This window comes from Abrus precatorius, unplaced genomic scaffold (assembly GCF_003935025.1).
Source record: "Abrus precatorius isolate BTA unplaced genomic scaffold, Abrus_2018 Scaffold5, whole genome shotgun sequence".
Lineage (NCBI taxonomy): Eukaryota > Viridiplantae > Streptophyta > Magnoliopsida > Fabales > Fabaceae > Abrus > Abrus precatorius.
The window spans coordinates 14,449,012-14,475,610 of record NW_020874395.1 but is presented as its reverse complement, the minus strand read 5'-3'; the positions used below and the strand labels follow the sequence as shown (position 1 = coordinate 14,475,610).

Genomic DNA, 26,599 nt, shown 5'->3' with positions numbered 1-26,599 from the left:
CTCTTTACTTTCTCTCATTGCCAAGAGAGCTCAGCTCATGTGGGAGACCATCATATTCAATATTCATACTGTGGTTCAAACCGAAAGGATGTATAGTTGGTGCAGTGTACTCTATCATATGTTCATGGGACCATTATACGGAATACAAGGGACATGGATTCTTGCCTACGTGACATTGAAATGTGAGGGAAAATAAAGGAACATAGACAGGGAATTCACTTAGCTTGCAAGGCCAATCATGTTACTGTCATGTTATGGAGTTCTGGGGCTTTGATTCAATCTTCCATAAGATATTTTACAATATTCCACATTTCCTTGTGTGTGAATATTTTTTACGGCAAGCCTGAACTCCAAAACATTTTCAATATGAAATCACTAAATAAAAAGGGTGTGATTGGTTTTTTTCTTTTTCAATGCATATGTTTGAACTAATAATTATAAAGGGTGGGGCATCAAGCTAGAGTTACTTCACTTAATAAAGTTCTATATGCATTGAATTTTATCAATTTAACCATTTATTTGGAGTTTTTATTGAGTAAATCAAGTCTAAAAAAATTATATAATTCAAAATTAATCAAAAGTTTACCGATAACTTTATTTTAATATCTAATATATTTTTTAAAATATAAATAAATATTAACCATAAAATCATATGTTTATAAACATTTAATTTATTTAAAGCATGATTGTTAGATCGGTGAATTTTAATGTTTATAAAGAGTCTACAAAGTTTGACAGAAATTACTCTTAAGAATAAATAGAACCCCACTATTAAAAATATTATATTTTATTTTCTTTTTGTCTTGTGATTTTTGTGAGGGAAATATTAAAAAATTAAAGTGAAAATAGGAAACGGAAAAAAGAACAAAGGTGCGTTGAAATAGGGAGAAAATGAAAACAATATTTTGTTGTTTCTACTGCTTATTATTCAAATCTTTAAAAATAAATAATAAAGGAAAATCAATTTGTATTTTAAAAATTATTTATAAAAAATGGAAGATGTAAAGTGTATTCTCAAGTTAAAGAAATTTACACCTGTGCAAACATAATTGCCCATATCTGTGCTTTAAACTTTTCATATGAATCCCCAAAACTCCCAATTGAACCGTAAAGCTAAATCACAGGCTCCCTGAGTTTAGTCTCTCAAGTCTCAACTAAAAAGGACCAAAAGAATGTGATGTACCATGACTTCACCTTTATGCACTTTATGCACTTCCCTTGTGATCTACGTTGCATGACTCATTAAATATGTGTTAATATTCCACAATAATGTTAAATGAGTCATAAATTCTTTAAAAGTGAACTTGTGCTTCTCTGCATCTATTATAGTTCAATCACAAAGGTATCTAACCTATCAACGCTTGGAGTTAGAATGATGGTGGTGATAGCTAAGCCTTTTAGTTAGGGACATACTACCAATTGATACATTACATCATGTGATAGTCCCTTTCAAGTTAGCTTTAGCTTAAATTGAAGATTGAAGCATCATTTTATTGTAGTTTACTTAGACCTTTATGTTTGATTCTAAGGAAAATAGATGGTAAACTTTAAGAGTAAAAACAATTTAAATTTCTTATACTCAAATTTTACATTTTTTTTAGCTCTTCTTATAAAATGTGAGCATAAGAAATGCTAGTAACACTATCACAAGCATGATTTGATTATCTCTATGCACTCATTCAAAACTATATTATATACTATAATAGATATTAATCTTTCTAACTATTATATCTGACCGATTTTCAAAATTTGAATACATAGACATTTCTTTTGTATAAAAATTACAATGTTTGAGAATTAAATATGAAATTAATCTTCTTAGTCATTCTTTATAAAATATTATAAACGCTTTAAATTTTTATTTAATTTAAATGATGTGATTGTATCCTTTTTGTTGAATTGTAGAAGCCTTATGCAATTAATGTGACTCTGGTAGTGTTGAAAATGTTTTCATCCCTCTATTAATAAAGGATATTAAATTATTTTAAAAATAAAACATTATTTTTAAAGGAATCATATGAAAAACATTGATTTGTTTCTTGTAGTTATTAACAAAGCTAATAGTTTAGTCTAGAACTTACATTTTTAGTTTAAAAAACACCTCAAACTCTTTAAAAAAAACTCATTTTCTATTGAGAAATAAGAAAACAAAACAGGAGATAAGAAAGAAATCACATGTATGATCAATATTTTACTTTGCCTCACACAACTACATTGCATTCAACTATCTTATCAAAAAATAAGTAGGAAAGAAAATTTGCTTGGAAAAAAAAAAGAGAATAATCATAGAGAAAATTGCAATAAAGGAGACATCTTACCAATACATGTTGACTTATCCCTGCATCTTCTATCAAATCTAATCCATAAAAATCTTAAAAGGTTGAGAGAGACAAGCGTAGGAGGAAACATCAATCAGAAAAGATTACTGTTAGGCGTTAGCTTGGGCCATTATATATCATTATAATTATTATCTAGAAATTATGTGATGGCTTTTGTAGCTGGTGTTTCTATCTTGATGGTATTGTTGTTAACTGTTAGATAATTGTTGTGTACATTTTAATACAGAAAGCAAATAAGGTTATGGACCCTCTAAAAATAAAAAAGTTGGAAGGCATTCTTTATATTTTTTTCACCCTTGTATCTGCTAAAACATATGCAGACAGGTGAATACTTAACTACATTCAGCTATCCAAATATATTTAAGATAATTAAATAAACTACATTAAAAATGTAATATGAAATATCAAAAACTCATAAACTGTCTTTTTTTAAGATAAAAAAATCAGAAAGTGTCTTTTAAGTTCAAAAAATCTAAAATTAATCATTTCTCATAAGTCATGGTTGTCATTAGTCCAAAAGAAAATTGCATACAATAGAACACATTGTTAAATAAATCAACTTCACACGTGAACTTAATAGACCCTTGGAGCACTTACATAATCCTGCAAGTTTCATAAACTGTCTGTGTCTGTTCATAAAAGAAGGTCAAAATTCTATAAAAAGAAAAGAAAATGTGATACTGAAGTTTTGCAGCATCATTTTCCCAAAGCTGAAACGCCCATGACCCAGTTGGGTAATAATAATCATCTAAAACACAAACCCATCATCCCTTTTTCTTTGATCCTCAAATTGCTTTTTCATCCATTCCTTATATAATGCATTTAAACCCTCAAAGCTAAACATAGCACATAAACCCACAATCCAATTTCCTCAAAAATCCACAAACACCTCCAAGAGAGTTTATCAGCACTCACAGCACAACAATGCTAGATCCAGCCACTGAGTTAGTGCCACCACCATCCTCACCCACAATCTCTTCCATTTCCTCCTCTGATCTTGACACTGAGGTAAAATCAAATTCATTCACACCCCCCAATTCTCAAATTTCGTTAAAATTCCCTTTTTTCCACACCCCAAAATTTCAATTTTCCTTAATTTTAATTTTTGGTGAGAAATTAATCATAAGTTTTATTTTTTTTTGTTTTTGGGGTATTGAATGATAGTCCACTGGATCATTCTTCCATGACAGAAGCACCACATTGGGGACTCTTATGGGAGTGAACTTCCCAACCATTGCATTCAGAGTCCCATCACAGCACCGAGACCCACATTCCGCCGCCGCCGCTGCCGGCCTCGCAGAAAGGACCGCCGGAGCTGCCAAGAAGAAGAAAAGGGTGGGCACCGCCGTCACGGCGGCAGTGGCGGAGAGGCGGCGGCGATGGTGGCAGATTTGCCGGGACGACGACGCGGGGCCGGCTTCGCTCGGCGAGTTTCTGGAAGTGGAGCGGCGGTTCGGCGACGGCGCGTTCTACGGCACGGCGGCGGAGCTTGAGGGAATGGTCGCCGGCCATCACCAGAGGAACGGAAGCAGGGTGCTCTTCGCCGACGGGAGGGTTCTTCCACCGATGGCCGATGTCGACGACGGACTACCGGCGGCGGAAAGCCTCTGTAATAGGTTTCCGGTTTCACTCGCCGGAATTTGCAGCGGCGGTGCAGCTTAGTGTTGTCATAAAGCTTTTTTATTTTTTGTTTTATTTTAATAATTTCATATATATATATAAAGGAAAATTTTCGAGGTTTTATTTATATGGTAATCTCGATTCTTAGACCTAATGACGAGTTTAAATGATTAAAAATTATTTTTAAAATTTAAATCTTCTTTTATATGTATAACATAATTTTCAGAGAAACTTACAATCAGTTACAGTGTATTTTTATTTGATAAATACCATTTTTTAACATGATTATATTGTGTTGTTTATTAATATAAAAACATCTAAATTAAAAGGTTATTATTTTTTAATATTAAAATGTAATTAAGTTTTGTGTTTAATTTTTTTTTTTTCATTATTTTTTGGGGTTATTTGGTTGTTACCTAATTGGCATATTAGGATTCTTTTTGTCTGTGGTTCACATTCAAAAAGCAAGCTGGGCTTTTGGGTTTTCTACTCTCTTTTTTTCCCCTTTTGTTCTTTTGATGCACTATGCTTTAATCTTTACGGTGGTCCCAATTATGATCATATATTAATAGGGGTTTTAAGTGGTGATTGGTGCTAATCATGTGCTTCATTTACGCCAAAAATCAAAATGATTATCAGAAGAAAGATTACAAAAAGAAATTAAAAAGGTATTATAAAAATTGAGTCAAAATAAAATAATAAAGTCCTACCACGTTCCATTTTCTGAATTTATTAGTTTAATCATGTCAATGTTATTATAAAATGTCAAATTCAACTTTATAGTAACACTAATCTTATTTTTTAAATTTATTTGCAAAGTAACACCAATCTTGTTAAAAGGGAGGGATGTGTATTATTATTAAGAGAAGAATCGAAAAATCAGAATTAGAGAACTAGTAGGCACATCCACCATTCAAAATTTAAAATTGATTAAACGCAATATGATACATCACACCATTGCATAATAACATGAAAAGAATTCATTAAACTAATTAATTTTATGTAATTAGTTATTTTTTTAAAATAAATGCTTATGCTTTTAATGAACTCTTTTCACCCTTAAACTATTCATCTTTTTATTATGTAGTCTATTTTGAACTCTCAAAGGATTCAGTCAATTCAATTTCTTTAACTTCTTTTCCTCTGCTCCTTATGCTGTCAAATACATTGTTGCACTGAAATAGCAATAATTAATTGGTTCAAAATAATAAAGTATAAATCAAATGCTTACAATGGTGGTTTAAGTTATACAAGTTTAATCAAATTTTAATTTTAATTCATGAAAATTTATTTCAACTTGTTGAAAGTAAAAACAAAAATAAAAAATCATTTTCAAAATACTAATATAAGATAAATTTCAATAGAAAAATTAAGCAAACTAGCATATAAACCATTAAACTTGATTTATCTATAATACAATAGGGAAAGAGATGGTATATAAAATGTGGACATTTCGTATTCTAGAATGCACGCTATTCCTACCAAAACCTGAGCTATAGAATTTTAATTAATCAAATCTTTCTATTTTTAAAATTATGCAAATTAAAATCCTTTTTAAGTAAACTTTTTGACAAGTTCTTATAAAAGAAAAAATTAATATAAAAAATAAATAAAATTTCTCTTAAAAATGAAAAATAACTTACTTTTCTATTCTTTTAGAAGTTTTAAAATGTTCTCTCATTTAACTTTTTTAAAATATAAAAAGATAAGTTATTTTTAACTTGTGAGAAAAAAATTATTTATTTTTTATACTAACTTTTTTTTTCCCTGTCTGTAAGAACTTTTCTACAAGTATATCCAAATAGGATCTTGAGTCCCCTGTCAATTTTCTTCTGCTAGTGAAAGAGCAGTGTCAGATTATGAACCTGCAACACATCATTTGGGTTCTGAAAACATCTTTATGTGGACTTCAGTTCTTAACCTTATATATATATAGGTAAACTAACCAGAATACAAAGTTATTAAAATGTAGAATTAGCAACAGCACTGGTGTTGTCTTGAGAACAATGGTTAAGAAAATAATGTTATGGAGAAAAATGGAGTGTAGATTAGTAATAGCAGCACAGAGAACTACATTGTTGTTGTCAGTTCCTAGTCCTACTACTTCATCGTATGATGTATCGTACAAGGGTTATATATTTACAAAATTAAATATAAAAAAAAATAAACATTTCAGCTAATAAATGGATCCTAGAAACTTAATAGACAGCATTTCAGGAACGCATTTGCCAAGGAAGATGGATAATAATCATACAAAGACAACAGATGAATCATGACAACAGTTGAATGTTAAAATAAGTTCAATAAACATGTGAATTGAGTAAAACTTGCCCAAGGAGCTGGCCCTGGTGTAGTTCAACTTCTCCGACCCAAAAGAAACTTGCATTTGCTAAGCATTTAGACAATCTCACCTTTAGTATAAGTATGTGAGGGTAACTGCAATATCTCACCAGGTTTTATCATTTGTTTAAATCTCCAGAAATCATTTCTTGAAGTAGTTTCTCTGCTTTATCAGTCTCATTCTTTTATTTCTAAAAGGAAAGTCCACTGCATCATGGAACAAACCTTCTTAGCGGAGTCCACTGACAATAGTGTTATATCTGATAACTTTTACACACAAAGTTGAACAATCTCTTGTGCAATCTTCATTCTTTGATCACTGTAAAAACTATCAAGTTAGGCAATGGGCACCAAACAAAACAAAGTTTTTTTTGACACCACTGAATTAAAACAGTCACCTTGTCAAGTTTCTGGCTTTCACAAAAAAGCATCAAACAAGATATTTTAAGTGACAGATGGCCAACCATTATCATGCTAATCATCAGCAAACTCCCATGCATATGAGATTCTCTGGGATTCCTGAATCATTTGTTAGAGAACTATGAGTTTATAGAATCAAATTGCTGCAAGACATATCCCTGAAGAGATTCATGGCGTCATTCATTCCTTTTAATCCTTGCAATTCCTCAATCAACGTGCAATGACTCAAATCATCATAGGCCAAACATTAGGTTTAATAATGCAATTGCCTAGACAGCGTGTTGTATTTTGCAAAAAGCATCTAACAAGGTATTGTAAGTTATAACATTAACAGGTGGTCCACTTTTATGCATCACATTGAAAAGCTGCCATGCATGAGAGATTCTCCCACATCTACACAAGCCATCAATGAGAGAATTATAAGTTATAGAATCAGGAACCAAATTTTTGCCAAGCATTTCTTCAAAAAGGTTCATGGCTTCATCAATCCTCTCACTCTTGCAATACCCATTAATCAAGATGTTATAGCTTGAAACATTTGGAGTCAATCCCCTTTCAAGCATTAGATTAAATAATTCAATTGCCTTATCAATATGTTGGATTTTGCAAAAAGCATCTAACATGATATTGTAAGTGATAACATTAGGGAATGGACCACCAGCATGAATTGAATTAAAAAGTTCCCATGCATGAGATATTCTCCTTGATTTGCACAAACCATCAATAAGAGAGCTGTAAGTTATGATATTAGGAACCAAATCTGTGTAACGCATTTTTTTGAAGAGGCTCAAAGCTTCATCAATCCTTTTACTCTTGAAATGCCCAACAATCAAGATGTTATAACTCCATACATCAGGCACAATACCCCACACAGCAGATGTATCAAATAATTCTCTTGCCTCATCCACATTATTGTATAAACAATATCCACTCATCAAAGTGTTGAAGGTAACTACATCTGGTCTCTGACCTCTTTCAATCATCATATTACACATATCTTTAGCTTCTAAGAGCATTCCTTTTTTACACAATGCATCAATTAATATATTGTACGTATAAACATTTGGGTTGATATTTTTATCAACCATTTCAGAAAGCAACCGAGTAACTTCTCCCCACTGTCCCAAACTACAAAAACCACGAATCAAACAAGTGTAAGTAAAAATATCAGGAGCTATTCCCAATCCAACAATCTCAGAACATAAATCACGTGCCTCTGTAACAAGTCCATCTTTGCATAAGCCATCAATGATCATGTTGTAGATTACCACATTACACTTAACCACTTTCCCTTCCATCTTTTGCAGCAAAACAAAGGCATCTCTTGTATGCCCCATTTTACATACTCCATTGATCAAGGTCCCATAACTAATTTCATCCACAAACCCTTGTGCCGCCACACTGTCATGAAAGTCCATTGCTTTCCAAACCTCACCATTGATACAAAGCCCTTTAATGAGCGTGGTCAGGGTTATAGTATTGGGTTGAAAACCCTTCTTCAGAACCATGCCAAACACAGAAAAAGCAAAACCCATGTGACCCAAGTGGCAATAACAATTGATCAATATACTCAAAGTGACTAGGGAAGGAGTGATTCCTCTTAACCCCATTTGTTTAGAAAAAGAGATAGCAATTGGGTAATGCTTCATTTTCACAATTGACCCTAAAATCATGTTAAATTCTACAACAGATGGAAGAGGATGCATAGTAATGAAGCGAGTGAATAAGGCCACAGCATCATCAATGGCATCAAACCCAGATATTCGTTTTGCATGTTGTGGTGGGGAATGAGAAAAGAGTCTCATAAAGATGCTAAACTTGGGGATGGCATACCTAAACCTTAACCTTGTTGTCGTAGCTGTGTACGACATGGCAACCTTCTTCTTTCCAGTGCTGAAGAAGTTTGTCTATCTTCGATGCTTCCATTCAATGCTTCTGTTCAAATCGTGAAAAAAAGAATGGGTCCGTGTGAATTGTGCAAAAATCAGATGGTGTGAGGAAGGGGTTTAGGGTTCGCGAATCACAATTAGGTTTCGAATTTGGGGGATTTTGAATTTAAGAAAGTTAGGTTTAATTTAACTAATTAACTAAACCACATCATAAAACAAATCGAAAACACACAGATTGAAAGATCTTGACCTTTTTTAAAAGGTTTAACTATGTATTTAGAATATATTTTTTATAATAAAAATAATACTTTGCATTTTCATAATTTTCTATATATATATATATATAATGCATTTTTATACCATTAAATTATTTTTTATTTATATGACTTTGATTTCGAATGTTATAAGAAATTAATGACTTCTATTTATATTACTTAGAGAATTAATTCCATACCATTCCTTAAAATTAATTATAAACGACTAACAAATACTTTTGAATTCCTCAATATTTAATGGTTGCTTGAGTAAAAATTTCGGAAAACTCATTGGAAAATACATACATTTTTTATTTATTTTCAAATATAAATTACTATATTATTAAAAAAATAAACTCACTTTCAATCCTATTGTGAAATTTTATCTCAATTATTTTCATTGCTAAATATCAAAATTTGCAAGTAATATTATGGAGTGGAAGAGTTGAAAGCTTTATTTGGTCAAAGAGAAAAAAGTGAAAAGGAATCTTACAAATAATCCAAATATATTCATATGATATCCTCTAACAACTACTATCAGTAGCTGATTTTCTAACAAAAAAATGACCTTTCAGATAATATATATCTTTGATCCCTCTTACATCAAAATTATAAACATTCATGTGTTGTGCAAAAAATATATCATCTCACTTTCAATTTATCAGTGTTTTTGAGGAGGGAGTAACTTTCTGGGAATACTTCACTTGAATAGCTGAAGTTGCTTGAAAGTGATTCTTGAAAATTGAGATTTGAAGAAAAGTTTGGGAAGATAGAGATGTATCCAGATGCCAAATGATGGAGTCAATTTCAACTATAATAGCTATGACTTTGCTATCTCCGCTTATTTTTCTGTCTTAGCCTCTTAAAAGCCATAAATGTAACTGCTGCAGAAAGGGAATACCTGATCCAAATACAAATGAAAACTTATCAGAAAGATGCTTGCAACCTCATCATTAGAGACTTAGGGTGCATTTGAAATAGTTCACAGATAGCTTAGGAAAATAACCTATAATTTTCATAATTTTTTTAACTTATTTTAATTTTTTTTCAGATAATTTATTAAAATAAACTCTTTTTCATATAATTTATTACAATAATTCATATAATTTCCATTGCCATCACATTGAAAACCCTTTTTCCTAATGCTAAGCTTAATTTTCACAAAGTAAATTCTGAGTTACAAGCAGGTGGATACAAAGACAAAATCCCTTCAGAAAGAGACTAAATTAGTATAATAGAAATATGCAATGGACACTTACATTTAGGCCATATTTAGGTAAACTTCTACAGAAATCTTTATAGGAAAAAAAAAAGAATATAAAATAAATAAATTTCTCCCATAAATTAGAAACAACTTATCTTTTCAAATTTTAGAGTAGTTAAATAAGAAAACTTTTTAAAAATAATATAAACATAAGTTGTTTAGAATTTATGGGAGAAGTTTTATTTATTTTTTATATTAATTTTTTTCTCTCCTGTAAAAACTTCTCTAGAAGTTTACCCAAACTAGGCGTTGCCAGACAACTACAGGAGAGGTGACATGGGCCAACTTTTATTCTTCCTATTCTGAATCTCTTAAATGGTGACAGAACACATGTATGTTTTCACCACATAAGCATTGACAAATCCTAATTAAAATCACTTAGAATCAAGTAATCAACAAAGGATGGTTGAAGTATTAATTTTTCAAAGTATTTCAACTACATACAATTCCTGATTTTGACTATTACTTTTTAGCATTTGGCAGAGTTCTTCGAAATAAACTATTCCTCTATTATTATTATCATTTAGTGGTAAACTAACTCATATTGCAAAACCTACGAGCTTTGGCCAATCAAATATAAAAATTGGTGGCAAGAGTAATACAACAGCAATATAATTGAATACATAAAAAATAATTTTTAATTTGTCAAAAAATGCATCAATATTTAATGAGAGAAAAGTAAGTTGCATACCATGTCAATGTGTAGTTTAGGTGGTCCCTAGGCATGACTGAACTTCGAATCAAGGTATTGACATCTTTGGGAACAGGGTAAGGGTTACTTGGATTGACATTTTCATTAATATCTTCAATATAGATAGTATTTTCTGGAAGGCCACAAGCACGGGCAATGCCAGGAACATCAACATAGAACCACTGGGAAGACTCAGGATCATTTGCAGGAACAAATATGCTTGGCTTCTCACTTCCACGAACTACCCCAACAACTTCTATAGGTGTAGCAGACGGGACCTGATCCTGTAAGTTACCAAAAATAAGTTTAAATCTACAAATCTTCTGTATTAAACAAGGAATCAAAAGGAGAGGTGACCTCAATAGTAACAGGATTTTTAGACCAAAGTCTCCACCAAGATCTAGTTCCGTCAGCCTGAGAAGGGGAAGGAAGTGCATCTGCTAAATTTTCATCTTTTGAAGCCTCTAAAAATTTGTCTTTCCAACTGCGTGGAACCCACCCTCTGTTGACTAAAATTGGAGAACCCACACTGGAAGAAACAATACACAATATAAAAATGTAAAACTCAGAACAAATGATACAATTGACCCATTAAACCAGTGGCAGTGGAGTATTCAAAACTAGCATATGATTGCCTACAATTAAGAAAAAACTATAGTTGATAATATGATATGGACATGTTAACCTAAGAAATATTAGGAGTTCAAGTTTATGAAGTTATGCAAAGAAATCCCATATATTCCAAGCCCTCAAAAGTTAAAACTCTAAAACTCAGCAATGTTTAGCCACACAGTAGACACATTGTACCTATGGATACATTATATCGATGAAAGGAGAATACCAATATTATGTATTTCCCCAAAAGTTCATTCAAGAATAAAATTCATATCAAAATAATAAAAATATATTATAAGAGAAAGTTGGTATATGGTAGTAAGTATAAATTATAATAAACATCCATTTTAGAATAAGAATTTAGCTTCTCTAAAATGAGTTGGGGAATATGTACTTTAGAGAATAAAGTGCAATTATATAGCTGTTAATATTGTGATAAAATAACAAACTATCAATTTATCAAAATTTTCAACTGATGATTTTCAAATCAATGGTCTATAACATACACTTTATCTTCTAAAGTGCATCCCCCTCACTTCAGGGACCCAAATTCTTAGAAAAAATAGAGCTATTGAATATTATGAGGAACAATTTCAATATCAACTAGCATTACTCTAACAGAAAATTCATCCCTGGATTCAAATGGTGTTAAAAACAGGAAGTAATGATTATGTTTTACCTGTCAGGACAATTGGGATCTGGCATAAGAGGTGTTATAATATAGTAGCCATTTTCAGTGACTCCTGAAATACTTCTTGAACGTGGTCCCACATAGATTGATTTTTTATCATCAAAAACTCCTTTGCACACCACCCTTCTAAATTCCAGAGAATCTAATTCCTCATTTGATGGATTAGCACTACGGAGTTTTAATGGTTCCATTTGCAACCTCTTCTCTCGATATTCCAACATTTTAATCTGTAACATTGAAAGATAGAAGGAATTTTCAACAAGATAATATGCACAGCTAATATCTAAACATTGAATCTCATGAGTTCATATGAAATTAACTCCATCCCCAAAACATTTTCCAAATATTTACAACAGAATACCCCATCATTCTATTAGCAAACTATATTTTGATTATTGTAATAAAATTCCTATAATATCATGTATTCAAGTCATCCACGTATCATGGAGATGGAAATGAATAAGGCAATAATCCACAATATAAGCCAATGATAAGAAATCTCCCTAATGGGTCAAGACAAAAAATAAGTGACAAACACAGATGAAATAATAGTATTCTCAAAACATGAAGATAAAAAGATAAAATATTATAACACCTTGATGCATCACTCTTATTGAAGCACCTAGATCACTAATATCAACCAAAATGATTCAAAATCTCACAATCTTGACAGTCATAAATAGTTGATATACATTTTCCGCCACAGTTGTTCAAAGAGAAAGTTCACAAATTCTTACACATGTCAAAAAATAAATAAATAAATTACAATAACACCACCAAGCCTCTAGGCTGGATTTCTTTACTTGATCTTCATCTCAAAGCACGTTCTTTCACTTTACCTTACTCACTTGCCAACACTTCATTAAAAAAAAATACATACAAGTTGAATTATTGGGGTGGTATTATTTTAACAAAATCTTCCCTTACATAATTCACATAATACCTATCAATCAACACCATTGCTTTCCTCTCCCTTCCTTCATCAAAATCAATGGTTCAAAATTATAGATCGTGTAAACAAAGAATTATGTGAAATTAAACATTTTCCTAATTATAACGAAATGAATGCCAAAAAGACACACACCTTTTCTTCTCTTCTAAAAATCTGCCAAGTCCCAAGGCCAAATGTGATTGCCCCAGGCACAAACAGCAACCATCTAGATGCTTTCCCTTTCATAAACCCCAAACAATAAAAATCAATAAGCATAAAAATAACAAAGTTCGAATTTTTATGAAAAGGGACTTCAACAATGGAATAAACAAGATCGACCCACTCGAAGAATCGATCCAGTCAGCATAAGTGAATGCATACCCTGCGATTCAGAAGAAGAGGGAAGTGTTGGGTCGGAATCAGACACAGAGGAACCGGTGGCAGCGGAGCTCAACGACCTAATGGCGACGAAATGGACGGAGCTACCGCCGCCGCATACGGCGGCGCCACGGCGGAGCCGAGCTAGCGTTCTGACGGCAGAATGCGATAGGGGCATTTGGGCTTGTGATGTGAGGGAAGCAAAGAGCGATGAAGAAGCGCAAAGGGTTTACGGGGGTAAAATCTGCTGCAAGTGGAAGCACCTTTAGCTACGGTGGACCTCCCGGATTGCATTCTATTTTATAAAAATAAAAATTAAAAATTAGAAAAATATTTTCACAAATAATGTATGATAAAAAGAGAAAAGATATATTCAATAAAAAAAAAGATAGATATAAAGGGGACTTTATTTACTGTAGTAATGCAGTTTTAAAAATTAATTACTAACTCAATGATAGTTTAAAATTAATCATGTATAATAAAAATGATATGTGTCACACATTTTTTTATTTCTTCGTTTTCACAATCATTTTAGTAATAAAAATTTATTATTAGAATGCATACCTCTCACATTCTAAGTTAACAACAAAAAATAATAATAATAATTTTGTACAAAACTTGAAGAGAGCATAGTGGTAAGAAATTGTTTCATTCATTTTATATAAAAGTACAGATTTGGATCCTCTCATTTTTTGGGATGAACATGACTCTCGTGTGTTGTTATTTTTGCATTTTCGCTTAAGTCAAAATTCGCTTAAACAAAAATAAAAAAATACAAAACATGAGAGTTATTTTACGGAAGAGGATCTTGATTTTAAAAGTACTCATCAATGTATGGTTAGTTTATTTTATTTAATATTTTAAAGAAATATAGATATAAGAATTTTTAGACTTATCAATGTAAAAAGATCTTTTTCATATATATATATATTAATTATAAACAATAATAGCTTCATTTTATATAGAGTACTCTCATTTATAATAATATAAAAGTTAATTAATTGAATTAAAAACAAATACTTATGTAGGTCAATCTAAGTGCTAATCTTATTTTTAAAAAAATTATATATGATTAATGAAGTTAATTTTTTATATAATTCTACTTTTGACAGATATACTCATGCTTTTAGTATTATAAATGTCTCATACTATTTTTTTTAAAAAAATATAAACTTTGATTTAATTTTTTTTAATTTAAATAAGTATAAATTTAATCAGTAATGCAAACAAAATTTATCAATTATCATATAGAGTAAAAAAAATTACAAAATTATTTTTAAGAGAAAAATATTAGTATTTTTAAAAAGTGCGATATTTGATCTAAACATGAAGTATAAATATTTTTAAAAAAAATATTGTGCATTATTTCCAAAAATACTTTAAATATATTTTTAACATTTCTAAGAACTTAAAAAATATTCACACGTACGGAACACCTATAAAATGTAACATTTTATCCTCACGAATATGTTTAGAACGTTTTAGGAATAAAGGGAAAACAAAAAATTTATTTCAAATAATTTTGTTTAAATTTGATATACTTCAATCTTTGTTTACTAGCTTGGTCTTAAGTAAAATGGGGAGAAACTATATAATGTTGTGAGTCATATTAATTACAATCAATGGTAAGCATAGCATTAATAATAACCATTAAACTTATGTACAGTACAAAGCAAAAGTTAACAAAGATTATATATACAGACTTATGAATGAATAATCGTCAACTAATCTATTTAATAAAAATAAAAATTGATCAATCACGTAATGGCACTAAACTATATATATATATATATATATATATATATATATATATGTATATCTGCTACTGCAAAACTAAATTATATAAAAATGCGTTGTATATATAGCTCTGAGAACATGTTCTTTACTCATTCGGTAATCATGACATGAAAATTCACATAACCAAGACTCAAGACAGAAATTCCATGAGTAAATAAACTCATACAATTGCTTAGTATGTAGAAAATACAAGAGCACTCAACAAAGCAACAAAGCCAGGAACACCAAAATAAACAATTCCATATGCTGTGATCATTTTTGTTGAACTTGTTGATTCTTCCTCCTTGGAACTTTCATCTGCACTGGCTACGTCTTCACCTACAAGCACCAAACATAGTACTAGTTATTACATGTTGATGTAATTAAACTTGTTTACATCAAAACAATGGAGCTTATTAATATGTGCCTTAAAATAGTTGCCAAACAATAAATATTTTTTTTATTAAAATCATGTTCAAAATGCATTAAAAATTATGACATGTATGGCATTAATTAAAGTTGATAAGTTAAACTTGTTCCGTCTGGTTGACTCGAACCTGCCCATAAAATGTAAGGCCGTGAGTTTTATATCTTGAGTCTACATTAAAATTTTGATTTATTTAGTTAATTTGTTTAGTCAAAGGCTTAAAAGTTCAAAAAGTAATTTTAGTTAGGCTTGTCATTATTTTTATTAGGTCAAATTGAATGAGTTTTTTAGTTTGACCCAAAACCCTAAATCCAAGCGAGCTGGATAGTCTATTTTGGAAATTATGTATTAATAATATTTATTTCAAAAAATTTAATTTTTTAAAAGTACTGATTAATATTTGCCTAAAAATTTACTCCAGAACAAACTTTCCCATTTTCTTCTTTCTTAGGGTTGCAGTAGCATGTTAGGCAACAATTAGTTCAAAGCTTCTTAACAGACTAATGTAGTCTAAATTTAGTTTAATTTATTGAATTAAATTCAAAATTTTCAATATTTTATATGTCCAAAAACTCTTCTCCTATGTGGCCATAGGAACATATAGATGGGTGATGATCTACCTTCTGAGGGTTGTGGGGATTGTGAGGTTGCTCCTGCAATGAAATAAACAAAACAAGTTTAAATTTAGAACCAAACCCTTTATGCAATGCAAATGCAAAATTTTAGAAAGGGTAAATATATAGAACTAGGTCATTAACAAACTAGACTTCACCTAGCTAATCCGTGTGCAATTTCCTAGACATGAAATTCATCAAAATTATTGAAGAAACTATATATGAAAAGTTCATCAATATGTTTGCTTAAAGAAACTTATTTTATTGGCCTTAAGGATTCTTCAATTTGATCAAGATTGTTGCATTTTCCTCTATCTTATGCATTAGGATATGAACGCAAATGCAATAATTATCAGTTGTTTATGATGGCAAATACAAGCATTACTCCATTGATAACATTGAAGATTGAAGAAAAATTGCAAAAGATTTATAAACAAAACAAAAAGTATCAGAATGAAAATTTGATAACCTGGACTCATTTCAACCCCAATTCCAACATATTAAAACAGTTCTCCTTGTGGTAAAATAAAAACGAAAGGAAACCAATTTTCATCACCCATCATGATTTACAACAATAATCAAAACGGAAAAAGAAAATGATAAATTACAACATCATTTATTTTGCCTTCTAACGCAACCAGTTACGTAATCATTTTATATTATCTTAAGGTGAGCAGTATTTGTGTGTGTGGGTATCATGACATGACAAAACAAGGCATACAAACTATAGCAAATTAATACAACACAGATTCTTTTGCAATGAAAATTAATTAAATTAATACTCATGAAATTACCATATCTATCACGTATTAATTATTTATTTCTAATAATACTTGCATTTATTGAAATCTCAGATAAATACTTAAATGATTCACAGATACAGTTGAGATCTTTTAATGAAAATGTTTTAGTCATAAAACCATTTTACCAATGCAATAATTTTCTTCAGAAATATACATCATTTAAAAGACAAATAATATGACACAGATTAACAGCTTAATAAAATTACGTCAAATCACATTTTACTTAAAAGTTATAACGTTGAAATGGATCAACATTTGAATGAATTTGATGCAAAATCAAGTATATATGTTAGGAGTAGTTTGCATCACAAAACATGAAGAATCAAGAAATAAAACCATTAATTACCTGTGGATCCTGTGCTGCAAAGAGAAGCATCAACCGTTATACCACATGCCTGAGGAAGTTTCAAGGCATCCTCCTTAGTAATCTTGAAAGACTGAAGAACCTGAGGGTTGTTAAGGAAACTACATAAACAATCTGTTTTATTGTCATACATTTCCTTCAAGGGATCACAACAAGTCTGAGGAGGGTTGTTTGGAGCACTCAAATATGCTTGACAAGGAAGCATTTTTTGCATGCATTGTGCATCTTGTAGAACTGAAATTTGTCCAAGACCAGGCAAAAGCTGGTCAAGATTGGTGGGAGGATTATCACACAAACCAATGTGAAGATATGAAGAGAACATGATTAGGAAGAATGAGAAAAGGGTCTTGGAAGCCATGATCTTCAACAAAAGAGAGAGAAAAATATAAAAAATAAAAATAAAAATGAAAGAACAATGACCAAAGGATGGAAGGTGATTTTTGTTGTTGGTTTTCCTCTATTCCATCCTCTGGTGCCTCATTGTGGTGGATGTACGTAGTTATATAAATTAGAGGGAACATTCTATTTTTAAAGGGTTGCTTTTAAGAGGAAATTAAACTTAGCCACTCATCTCTTCATAGCCATTTATTCTTGTCACCAGGTTGTTTTATTTCCCAATTACAACTTTTTTTTGTGTTTCTCCTCTCTTTTTGCCAGTCTGGGATACCTATATTTTGCAATATTTGACACTTAATTTCTGTACAATTAAAAAATTTAGTTGTAAAATTTTTAGGTGTATATTGTTATATATATATTGCACTTTTTTAGGAATACTTGCAAGACGATATCATTGATAATTTTTATTATTAGGTGAAATTTTTATGATACAATATTAAAAAATCATATGGGTCTTACACATTAATTAGTATAAGATTCATATGAATTTTGCTTTAATAATAAAGAGCGAACTATTAGTATTCTATCTTTTATAAAAAAAATAATATACTAAATAAAACGATACTTTTAAATTAAGCTTTGTTAGAGATATTGAGTTTTGTGATTTGAAAAAACAAAACAAAAAAAAGTAAATATAATATGTATTATATTTTATTTTTAAAAATAGAAAACAGTTTTTAAAACAGAAATCAAATATGCTCTAAAAATTTTTAAAACCAACTTTTTAAAAAACTCATTTTTTTAATAATTTTCTTCATTAAAAAGGGTTTTTTTAAATTTATAATGTTCAAGCTATAGGTCATCCCCGATCACACTTGACCTTAACAAGCATGTACATAAACATCTCAGGAGCAGAGAAAATATTTGCTACGGTTTGCAAAAGTTAAATGAGTTTCTGACTTACTTTTTTTACTTATGTCAGTGCTATGAATACATTTTTTAATATACGTTTTTAATATATTTTAAATTATTAATTAATTCTATTGTCAAAATAATGTTTAGTCATAATTTTTAATTAATTTTAACAAATAAATAGACATATACTAAAAAAACATATATCCCTAGCATTTTCAAAAGAATATCATGCAATCTCTATGGAATAATAAAACGAATGAAGAACAAGCTTCTGAGGGGAACAAATGCACGTGTCATTTGCTTTAAAATGGCCCACACCACCAAAATTTGAGTAAAGTTCCATATTTATCCCCTGTGGCATTTACTATTGGAATTATTATTTTATTACTTGTTAAAGACTCATGAAATTCTAATAAAAGTAGAATTTAATTGAAATATATTATAATATAAAGAATTTGTATACTCATTTATTCATGAATCGTATTAATTTTTATAATAATTATTTTTAAAATTATATTTAAAATATCTGTAATAATTGATGGTACAAAAGTATTTATATTAATAATTTATCAAATAAAAAAAATAACTCCTTTAAATTAAAAATATATAAAATAAGAAAGTAAGGACATATATATTGTTTATTGAAATTCAAAAAAAATAAATATAATTAATTTTAAATAAAAATAATTTGATACTTTTTTATTTTATATGCTTTTTTCACTTTAAAGGAGTCAAATTTCAAAATTAAACTCATAAAATAACTTAAAAAGAGGCAATCAATATTTACACGCGTTTTGTCTAAAAAAGCTAAAAGCATGCTTTAATTTAAAGTAATGATAGTTTATAAGAAAAATTACCGTAGAGCCACCAAGTGCCTGTTTGTATTGCTAAGCTAATGGAATTAATGCACTTTTGTACAAAGCAAAAAGAAAAAAAAATTCACATAACACGTGGTGCACTCTTTGAATAAATTTAATATATTTTCATACTATGTATACACTTTCAGAAATCTATACTTGTTGAATTAACTATTTAAGATAAAATCAATTAATGTTAAGAGTTTTTTAAAATTATGAGGAAATTGAAAACAGATCATCCTTGTGGATTGTAACAAGAAAACTTTTGGGCAACGCTTCTTTGATGCATTACATCCATAATCATTGGAGGTTTTGGAGGTTCATCCTCATTCTAATATATTTAGAAATATATTAAAAAGCTTATAAACATAAATTCAACATAAAAATTATAACTAATAATGTTAAAATAAACATGAATTCGCAATCATTCAAACATGATACAAAATAGTTTGAGTGAGTATCAAAACAAAAATACATTGTATGATCCAGTGAGGTACTTTTAGACCATTGTCATTTTATTTAAGTGGTGTTTAGATTGATAAAAAATAATGAAATAAATAAAATAAGACTAAGATTCATGATTAAGATCATACAAAATAGAATAAAAGAATGCATTTCATTTTAATACCTCTTTTTCTTTTTCTCCAATTTTAGAATATAAGACCATATTTTGTTACTGAAGTATCCAAACAATAGAACAATAACGTTATTCCATTTCATTATATTTCATCCCATTTCACTCCATACAACTCATTACTGCATATCCAAACATAAGGAAAGAAAATATTAGTCATGTTACAGCTGAAAAGATATTAACCATTGATAAATCCAACGGCCATACAAATAATATAAAGATTATTCACTGTAACAATATTCATAAAAGAAATAATTATACAGCTCAAAAATCATATATGATGACTTGCAAGATCTTCATAGTGACGTAAATTACTATAAAAGTAATGATAATGAAAAGCTTGGAAAAGAAAAGAAAATATTTAGGACAAAAATGCCTACTTAATTTCTCTACCAATGACAGAAAGAATTGATCTTACAATTACAGAAGTATATAAGTCTAAACTTCCATTGATGATCTTCATAAGGGCTAGTTGGTAGCTGGTAGAGGACAGGAACCAGAGAAGTTCAAAGAGAAACTAACACTGTCTGATCCAAGAGAGTTGCATTCGGGTGATTTCTTGCTCATATGGAAGTATGGTGATGTGCTCGTCATCCTGAGTAAGTATAAAATACATGTTTCAGCCTCAGAAACTCCCATTGCAAGCGAATTTAATAACATAATGCTAGTTGTGTTAGCCTAGCACAAAAAGAAACATTTAATTTCACTAACACATGCGTGTGTGTGATTTTTTCCGCTGCAGAAATTTAAATCAGCACTAAAAATATTGGCTAAACAACTTCAATGGAGATCATGGAAATGAGCATTCAATGAAAGAAAGAAGTTTATAAATATTTCAGCACTTTAAGAGAACTGGTTTATGTATCAATAAATAGATAATTTTTATTATTAGAAATTGTCGAGGCGTACATAGGGTTTAAAACACCAAGGAGATCTCTTTCAGTGGACCATAAGCAAACCATACAAAAAGACTTAGATTGTGCATCCAACCCAAAACCTTAAGGCATTAGATTAAAGGTCTTTGTCACTTATATATTGCTCAACAAAAATTACAGTGGAAGTGTATTAATAAGATTTTTTAATAAAAACTTTCTACTTTTAGTTTTGTATTTAGTGCTGTAGTTAATATTTGCCTATAATCAAAACAATACATGATAGAGAAAAATTAAAATTGCTCAGCTGCATTGATTACCTTCCCTTTCTCTTCTCCAAAAACCGAGTCAAGGATGCTTTACGTGCCTGAGGCAAGCATACTGTAAACAAAACAAAACTTTTCTGTTCATAACAGTGCCGTGCATAAACTAGTAGAATATACTAGCTGTAAAAAGATGAATGCTAGCAAATAGCAACACACCTTGAACACTTTCTTTTCAACACTTCTTTATTATTATTAGGTGAAATCCATGCTAGCTCCACTAAACATCATGGATCCACTCTCTATTAGTGAGGCCAACATAGATTTAGGGTGTGTTTGGATACAGAACTCGTTTAAACACGATTCAATGAACTTTTTTTAAATGATTGTTTATGTCATGAATTTTACAATGAAACCTATTCGAATAAGTTGAAACCAATTTATTTTGATAAGTTATACCAAGAACTTATTGAAAATAATTAAAATAACTTATAACAGTCATAAGATGTTTTCCATAAGTTCTTCCAAACAGACTCTTAACTCAAAATAGAAAGAGATTGATAGAGTGTACTGCTAACATTTCTTTTAAAAATATAGGTACCAAGCATAAATATACCTCGTTGAACCATTTTTGTAGCAGCAGAAGCAACAACAATAGGAGATTCCAAATAGTTAGGAGGGGCAGATGAAGGTCCTATTGGTCTTATTTTTGCAAGTTCATTGTTGCTAGAAGATCCTCCTATAGATTGAGAATTGGCTAGAGAAGTTAGTGGGAGAGGGCTTGGCAAGGGTGAGGAGGGATAGGATTGACTTATAATGAAACCATCATCTTTGGAGGGAATTGAGATTGTTGGCTGAAATTTAGCTGTGGAAACTGCCATGTTCTGAATTGGAGTAGACCTATTTCCTGCCATTAACATGATAGCCTTGGCCTAATGGTCATAGGAAGTGAAAATCAAGAAAACTAGAAATACAAATATTTTTAAAAAATTTTAACAGAATTAAGCTAATTTAGAAATATATATATATATACACCTTCTCAGGAGTTATGTCATCAAAAACGCATACTGAACCAGCATAGAAAATGGTAAGCTGAGTAGGTGTGCCAGTGGATTTGGAACAATTCCTGTAGAAAAACAACAATTTCAGGTGTGCCATTCTACATTGCTCAAAAGCATGTTCAGTGAAATAAGAAATTACAATTTTTATGATATTTTAAATTTATGATTTTTCTAATGTGTGTTACATATGTTAAGAAATTAAAATAAAAATATTTACTATCTTAAAATTATATAAAACATTTAATACATACTTTTTATGATAATTTAAAGCTTTTGACAGTGTATATCTAATACTCCTTGACACACATTATAAAAATCGTTATATTTATAATACCTTAAGTCAGTAGATCCAACAATGGAACCTATTGGTGGAAGAACAGATACAGGTGTGCCAGAGGATTTGGAACCAGGAGCTTGTGGTTTTATGACTGAATTGACCATGTTTAGTCCTGTAGTAGCAAGATTTGATTGGTTGGAAACTGAAAATATTGTTGCTTCCTGAAGGGATGCTGATTGTGCATCTGAACATTGCTGAGGATAAATTGACATTCCATGCTTGTTTCCTGCCTGCTTTCCTATGGACAAATTATTCTACAAAACATCGAAGTAATAAGAAGAATTAGCTACAAGAAAAAATTTTACAAAAAAAAAAACAAAACAAAACACTAGAGTTCATACTTGTGAAAAATACCTTTCACAATTATAATAAAAAGAATAAAGCATTCAAATGTTCTACTTCAAGGAGAAATGTTTTTGCTATATGAGAGTATGACAGTAGGCCCTTTATAGAATTTCAAAATTTAAAGCATCTCTTCATTAGAAGAAACAAACCTGGGTCACACCTAAGAATGGTTTTTGGTTAGAGTCAAAAGCATCTTTAGGTGGCATGTTCATATATCCAGATGAGGCTAGTGGATCAAGAAGAGTCTTTCTCACTCTATCTTCCTGATTGTTCTTGAAGGACAGGAATTGAGGAAGAACCGAGACCTTGTTTGAGAATGACCACTGCATTCCTGAACTCCTCACTGCACCAATTAATAGGACAAAATGGTGTGGAACATTAGATCAAGCTCATGAGTAATGAAAAGAAAATCCATCTATGAATAAAGATGATAGTACATTGCTTCGATAGTTAGATACCTCAAACATAAAGAAATTTATCACTTTGGCTGATTTATATATATAAATAACCAAATAAAAAATCTACTAATTGCTTTCCAAACTATGAAACAGGAGAATAATTATGGTCTTGAAGGTAATCTAAACTATGATGAAAAGGGTTTGTCTAAGTTATCCTGTAGGATAAATAATCCTATCATAAGTAAACCAATGATGTTAAGACATTATTATAATTTTAATATAATAAATATATTTTTGTATAGTTTTTTATTTATAAGTAGCTAAATTCAGCCTTAAAAATTAAGGTTAACAAAATTCAAAATAAACAAGTTAGGAAATAATAATAATAATAATTTATTAGAAGCTTCGGAAGCACATTACATAACAAGAAAGCTTATAGTCCTTGTATTAATTCTTCACATATTATAACTATATCACATGCGACTATGTGATGGTACGACCATGTTATTTATTGTAAATGTCGGCAGCAACAGGACAAGCACAGGTTAGAAGTACAAATTTAAGAACCATAGAAGAAAAATTATATATTAACCCCATATGAATTTAGCATTATATAATCATAGTCCACCATTTAATAAAAAGTAGTACTTTATTAAAATGCTATTATTCTATATGTTACAATATTTTATGCTGTCTCTCTTTGTTTATTTTTTTAGGATTTTCCTTCTGTAAGTATATTTTATGTAAACCTTAATGCACCCAGCTGGTCAACAGCATCAAAGATGGCTAAGTTGTTTGCTTCCCAAGGCCTTTCAATATGTAGCATCACGCATGCCCATGTTAACCTCCTATATAATATTCAATGACCATTAATATATTAAAAAATTATACACCTTTATATCCTTTTTAAATATTATTCATACGTCAGAATCCATAATATTAATATTAAAAATGCATCTCATTGTCCCAATGATTTAAATATTGCACATCAATATGGAAGCGAGAAAAAGAAGTAGCACATTTTACAATAATATATAGATAAATTTCACCAAAGACAACCAAGGCCACGTTTCTACTATGTACTAAGCATTTAAATATATAATTGTTTCGTGTTGCTTTTATTCATGAAGAAATATTCACACTATAAATATTTACAACAATTTATATAAAAATAGAAATAGAAAAATATAAAATTAAATGAGCAACGTGATAAAAAAATTAAATGAGTATATAAGAATTATTTTAATTATTTATTATATCAATAATATTATACTGTAATGAGTAAATTTATTATTGATGAAGATTTTTTACATACATAATAACTCGAATTCAAGATTTTATTTGAGTAATATCGAACTATTTATCAGTAAAATTAACTTCTACTACTAATAATATTATTTTACATTCTTTATTTTTATAAAATGTAAAATTAGAGATAACAAAAAAACTTGCTTCTATCTATTGTAAAAGTGAATGTGATGTGAAATAACGAAAAGTTTCTATTTTTTTAAAAAATTTAAGCATTTTTTATTAGAACAATTTCTTATCTGTTGATTTAAGTATTTTATTATTTGAATCACTGGGAAGAAGGCCACTCTATCTCTATGCAAATTCCCTACATTACCATTTATCAACCATAAAATTTTGCTTTTGGTGAAATCAAACATCAACTTTAAAACACAAAAATCAGATGGACCCAGCTTCAATGTTTGGCCCACTCAATAGGATTTTTCTTGCGTAGTAGTTATGTATGATGGATACTTCACCTTATTAATGCATTATAGCAGCTAGGTTGCAACTTGCAGGTAAAATTCCTTCACTTTATCATAGCCTAAAACTTCAATGGATTCACTCTTGCAAAATGGGTAGTTGGGACTTAGAAACCTTAAAATTCTTGTTCTTATCCATTTAAGATTAAAGGGAAAAACCAAGAAAAAGCAAACCAACAAAGCCTGACAATGACTTCTGGTATTTTCTGCTGCATATGGGTATTACTAAAGCACTGTTCTTTCCTTTGTTCTTCCATATTTTATACTTCTTTTAGGGGAGGAAATAAACGTTCTTCCTTATTTTTTATTTCTGAGAAAATAAACAACACTTATTGTGGGAAAAGGAACTGAATAAGTGTGTGTACTTAAGTGAATATTTATAAATTTGAGTTTAAATGAATTAATACTTCTTATAAATGAGTTTAAAGTCATGTGATTTATCTTTTAATTTTAAAAAATAAATAATTTGTTTACCTTTTTTTTTAAAAAAATATTCAACAAGTATTTTTATGATAGTTTAAAGTATTTAATATGGTATACTTAATTTTTTTAGCATATTCCAATAAACATGTATTAGAAATAAAAATTAATATATTTATTAACTCAATATAAAAGATATAGTTTATTACATAAATTTAAACATATATTTCAAAGTAAATTTAATTATAGTATAATAATTGCCAAACATATTATTAACACTAATTTTAAATTATATTTACATATTTAAATTTGAGTTTAAGACCCGTATAACACATGCATTAAAAAGATGCCAATTAGGATCCAAAAATGAAACTGAAAAATACTACCATTACTAGTGTCACAGAAACAGAATCACACCACTCAAAAACTCTCAAATTTCAGTTTCTATCCTCCATAGAACATAACAATTCAAAGAAAAACAATAAAACTCCAAAGATTAAAAAAAAAAAAAAACATCTCTAGCTTAAGATAAAACAAAACATTCAAGTTAATTCACATAAACACTTGACCTGCAAAGCCTTTTATTGAACAAAATAATGATAACAAAATGATGACGATGGGAACTGGTACCTGGGTCTTTTGGTTTGTTGGCACCATCTTCTTTCATAGTAATCCATGCACCATTTTTGGAGCTTAAGCCAAAAAATTCCCTCTCCATGTGGTGAAAAAATCAAAGACCCACAAGAATTTGTATGTTGCTGGTTACGCAGAGAATAAAAAAACCCAAATGCGTGCAGTGAATTGTTGTTGAAGACGGAAAAGAGTGGAAAGGAGAAGAAAGTGAGAGAGAAGAAAGAGAGAGATATATAGAAGAAGGAGGAAAATTGAATGAACAAAAATAAAAGGAGGGTGTAACCGGTTCGAGAGTTGAATCTGAACCGTTCGATTAAGTTATTCGGTTCTACGTGATGCTATT

The 26,599-nt window shown here is 29.9% G+C and overlaps 5 protein-coding genes across 5 annotated transcripts; 1 reads left to right on the top strand and 4 right to left on the bottom strand.

Annotated features, from left to right (window-relative positions):
* Positions 1 to 3,131: 3,131 nt before the first annotated feature.
* On the top strand, positions 3,132 to 4,001 carry LOC113866750 (uncharacterized protein At3g17950-like). Its single transcript, XM_027501551.1, has 2 exons — positions 3,132 to 3,347; positions 3,504 to 4,001. Exons 1-2 carry the CDS (start codon positions 3,264 to 3,266, stop codon positions 3,999 to 4,001), a joined length of 582 nt encoding a protein of 193 aa, XP_027357352.1. The 5' UTR covers positions 3,132 to 3,263.
* A 2,987-nt stretch (positions 4,002 to 6,988) lies between these two features.
* Positions 6,989 to 8,673, bottom strand: LOC113866749 (pentatricopeptide repeat-containing protein At3g22470, mitochondrial-like). The gene has a single exon (XM_027501550.1). It carries the CDS (start codon positions 8,588 to 8,590, stop codon positions 6,989 to 6,991), a length of 1,602 nt encoding a protein of 533 aa, XP_027357351.1. The 5' UTR covers positions 8,591 to 8,673.
* A 681-nt stretch (positions 8,674 to 9,354) lies between these two features.
* On the bottom strand, positions 9,355 to 13,620 carry LOC113867924 (surfeit locus protein 1-like). The gene is made up of 6 exons (XM_027503435.1): positions 13,436 to 13,620; positions 13,208 to 13,293; positions 12,112 to 12,350; positions 11,175 to 11,346; positions 10,818 to 11,101; positions 9,355 to 9,763 (listed from the first exon to the last, which is right to left on the bottom strand). The coding sequence occupies exons 1-6, from the start codon at positions 13,608 to 13,610 to the stop codon at positions 9,694 to 9,696; spliced, it is 1,026 nt and encodes a 341-aa protein (XP_027359236.1). The 5' UTR covers positions 13,611 to 13,620; the 3' UTR covers positions 9,355 to 9,693.
* Positions 13,621 to 15,401: 1,781 nt separating this feature from the next.
* On the bottom strand, positions 15,402 to 17,774 carry LOC113866748 (lipid transfer-like protein VAS). Its single transcript, XM_027501549.1, has 3 exons — positions 17,399 to 17,774; positions 16,256 to 16,288; positions 15,402 to 15,547 (listed from the first exon to the last, which is right to left on the bottom strand). Exons 1-3 carry the CDS (start codon positions 17,772 to 17,774, stop codon positions 15,402 to 15,404), a joined length of 555 nt encoding a protein of 184 aa, XP_027357350.1.
* A 2,668-nt stretch (positions 17,775 to 20,442) lies between these two features.
* On the bottom strand, positions 20,443 to 26,458 carry LOC113867778 (protein TIFY 6B-like). The gene is made up of 7 exons (XM_027503244.1): positions 26,254 to 26,458; positions 23,186 to 23,379; positions 22,689 to 22,945; positions 22,329 to 22,422; positions 21,910 to 22,225; positions 21,351 to 21,411; positions 20,443 to 20,753 (listed from the first exon to the last, which is right to left on the bottom strand). Exons 1-7 carry the CDS (start codon positions 26,339 to 26,341, stop codon positions 20,627 to 20,629), a joined length of 1,137 nt encoding a protein of 378 aa, XP_027359045.1. The 5' UTR covers positions 26,342 to 26,458; the 3' UTR covers positions 20,443 to 20,626.
* Between the last annotated feature and the right edge of the window lie 141 nt (positions 26,459 to 26,599).

Excerpts from the sequence above, each read along its gene's own strand:
- LOC113866750 (XM_027501551.1), top strand. The coding sequence starts at position 3,264 with ATGCTAGATCCAGCCACTGAGTTAGTGCCACCACCATCCTCACCCACA. Across the intron at positions 3,348-3,503 it reads CCTCTGATCTTGACACTGAG|TCCACTGGATCATTCTTCCA; the intron begins GTAAAATCAAAT and ends ATTGAATGATAG.
- LOC113866749 (XM_027501550.1), bottom strand. The coding sequence starts at position 8,590 with ATGTCGTACACAGCTACGACAACAAGGTTAAGGTTTAGGTATGCCATC.
- LOC113867924 (XM_027503435.1), bottom strand. The coding sequence starts at position 13,610 with ATGCCCCTATCGCATTCTGCCGTCAGAACGCTAGCTCGGCTCCGCCGT. Across the intron at positions 11,347-12,111 it reads GATCCCAATTGTCCTGACAG|TGTGGGTTCTCCAATTTTAG; the intron begins GTAAAACATAAT and ends TGTTTCTTCCAG. Across the intron at positions 11,102-11,174 it reads AAAATCCTGTTACTATTGAG|GATCAGGTCCCGTCTGCTAC; the intron begins GTCACCTCTCCT and ends GGTAACTTACAG.
- LOC113866748 (XM_027501549.1), bottom strand. The coding sequence starts at position 17,774 with ATGGCTTCCAAGACCCTTTTCTCATTCTTCCTAATCATGTTCTCTTCA. Across the intron at positions 16,289-17,398 it reads TTGCAGCACAGGATCCACAG|GAGCAACCTCACAATCCCCA; the intron begins GTAATTAATGGT and ends ATTTCATTGCAG. Across the intron at positions 15,548-16,255 it reads ATCCCCACAACCCTCAGAAG|GTGAAGACGTAGCCAGTGCA; the intron begins GTAGATCATCAC and ends TGGTGCTTGTAG.
- LOC113867778 (XM_027503244.1), bottom strand. The coding sequence starts at position 26,341 with ATGGAGAGGGAATTTTTTGGCTTAAGCTCCAAAAATGGTGCATGGATT. Across the intron at positions 23,380-26,253 it reads CAACAAACCAAAAGACCCAG|TGAGGAGTTCAGGAATGCAG; the intron begins GTACCAGTTCCC and ends TAATTGGTGCAG. Across the intron at positions 22,226-22,328 it reads ATGACATAACTCCTGAGAAG|GCCAAGGCTATCATGTTAAT; the intron begins GTGTATATATAT and ends TATGACCATTAG.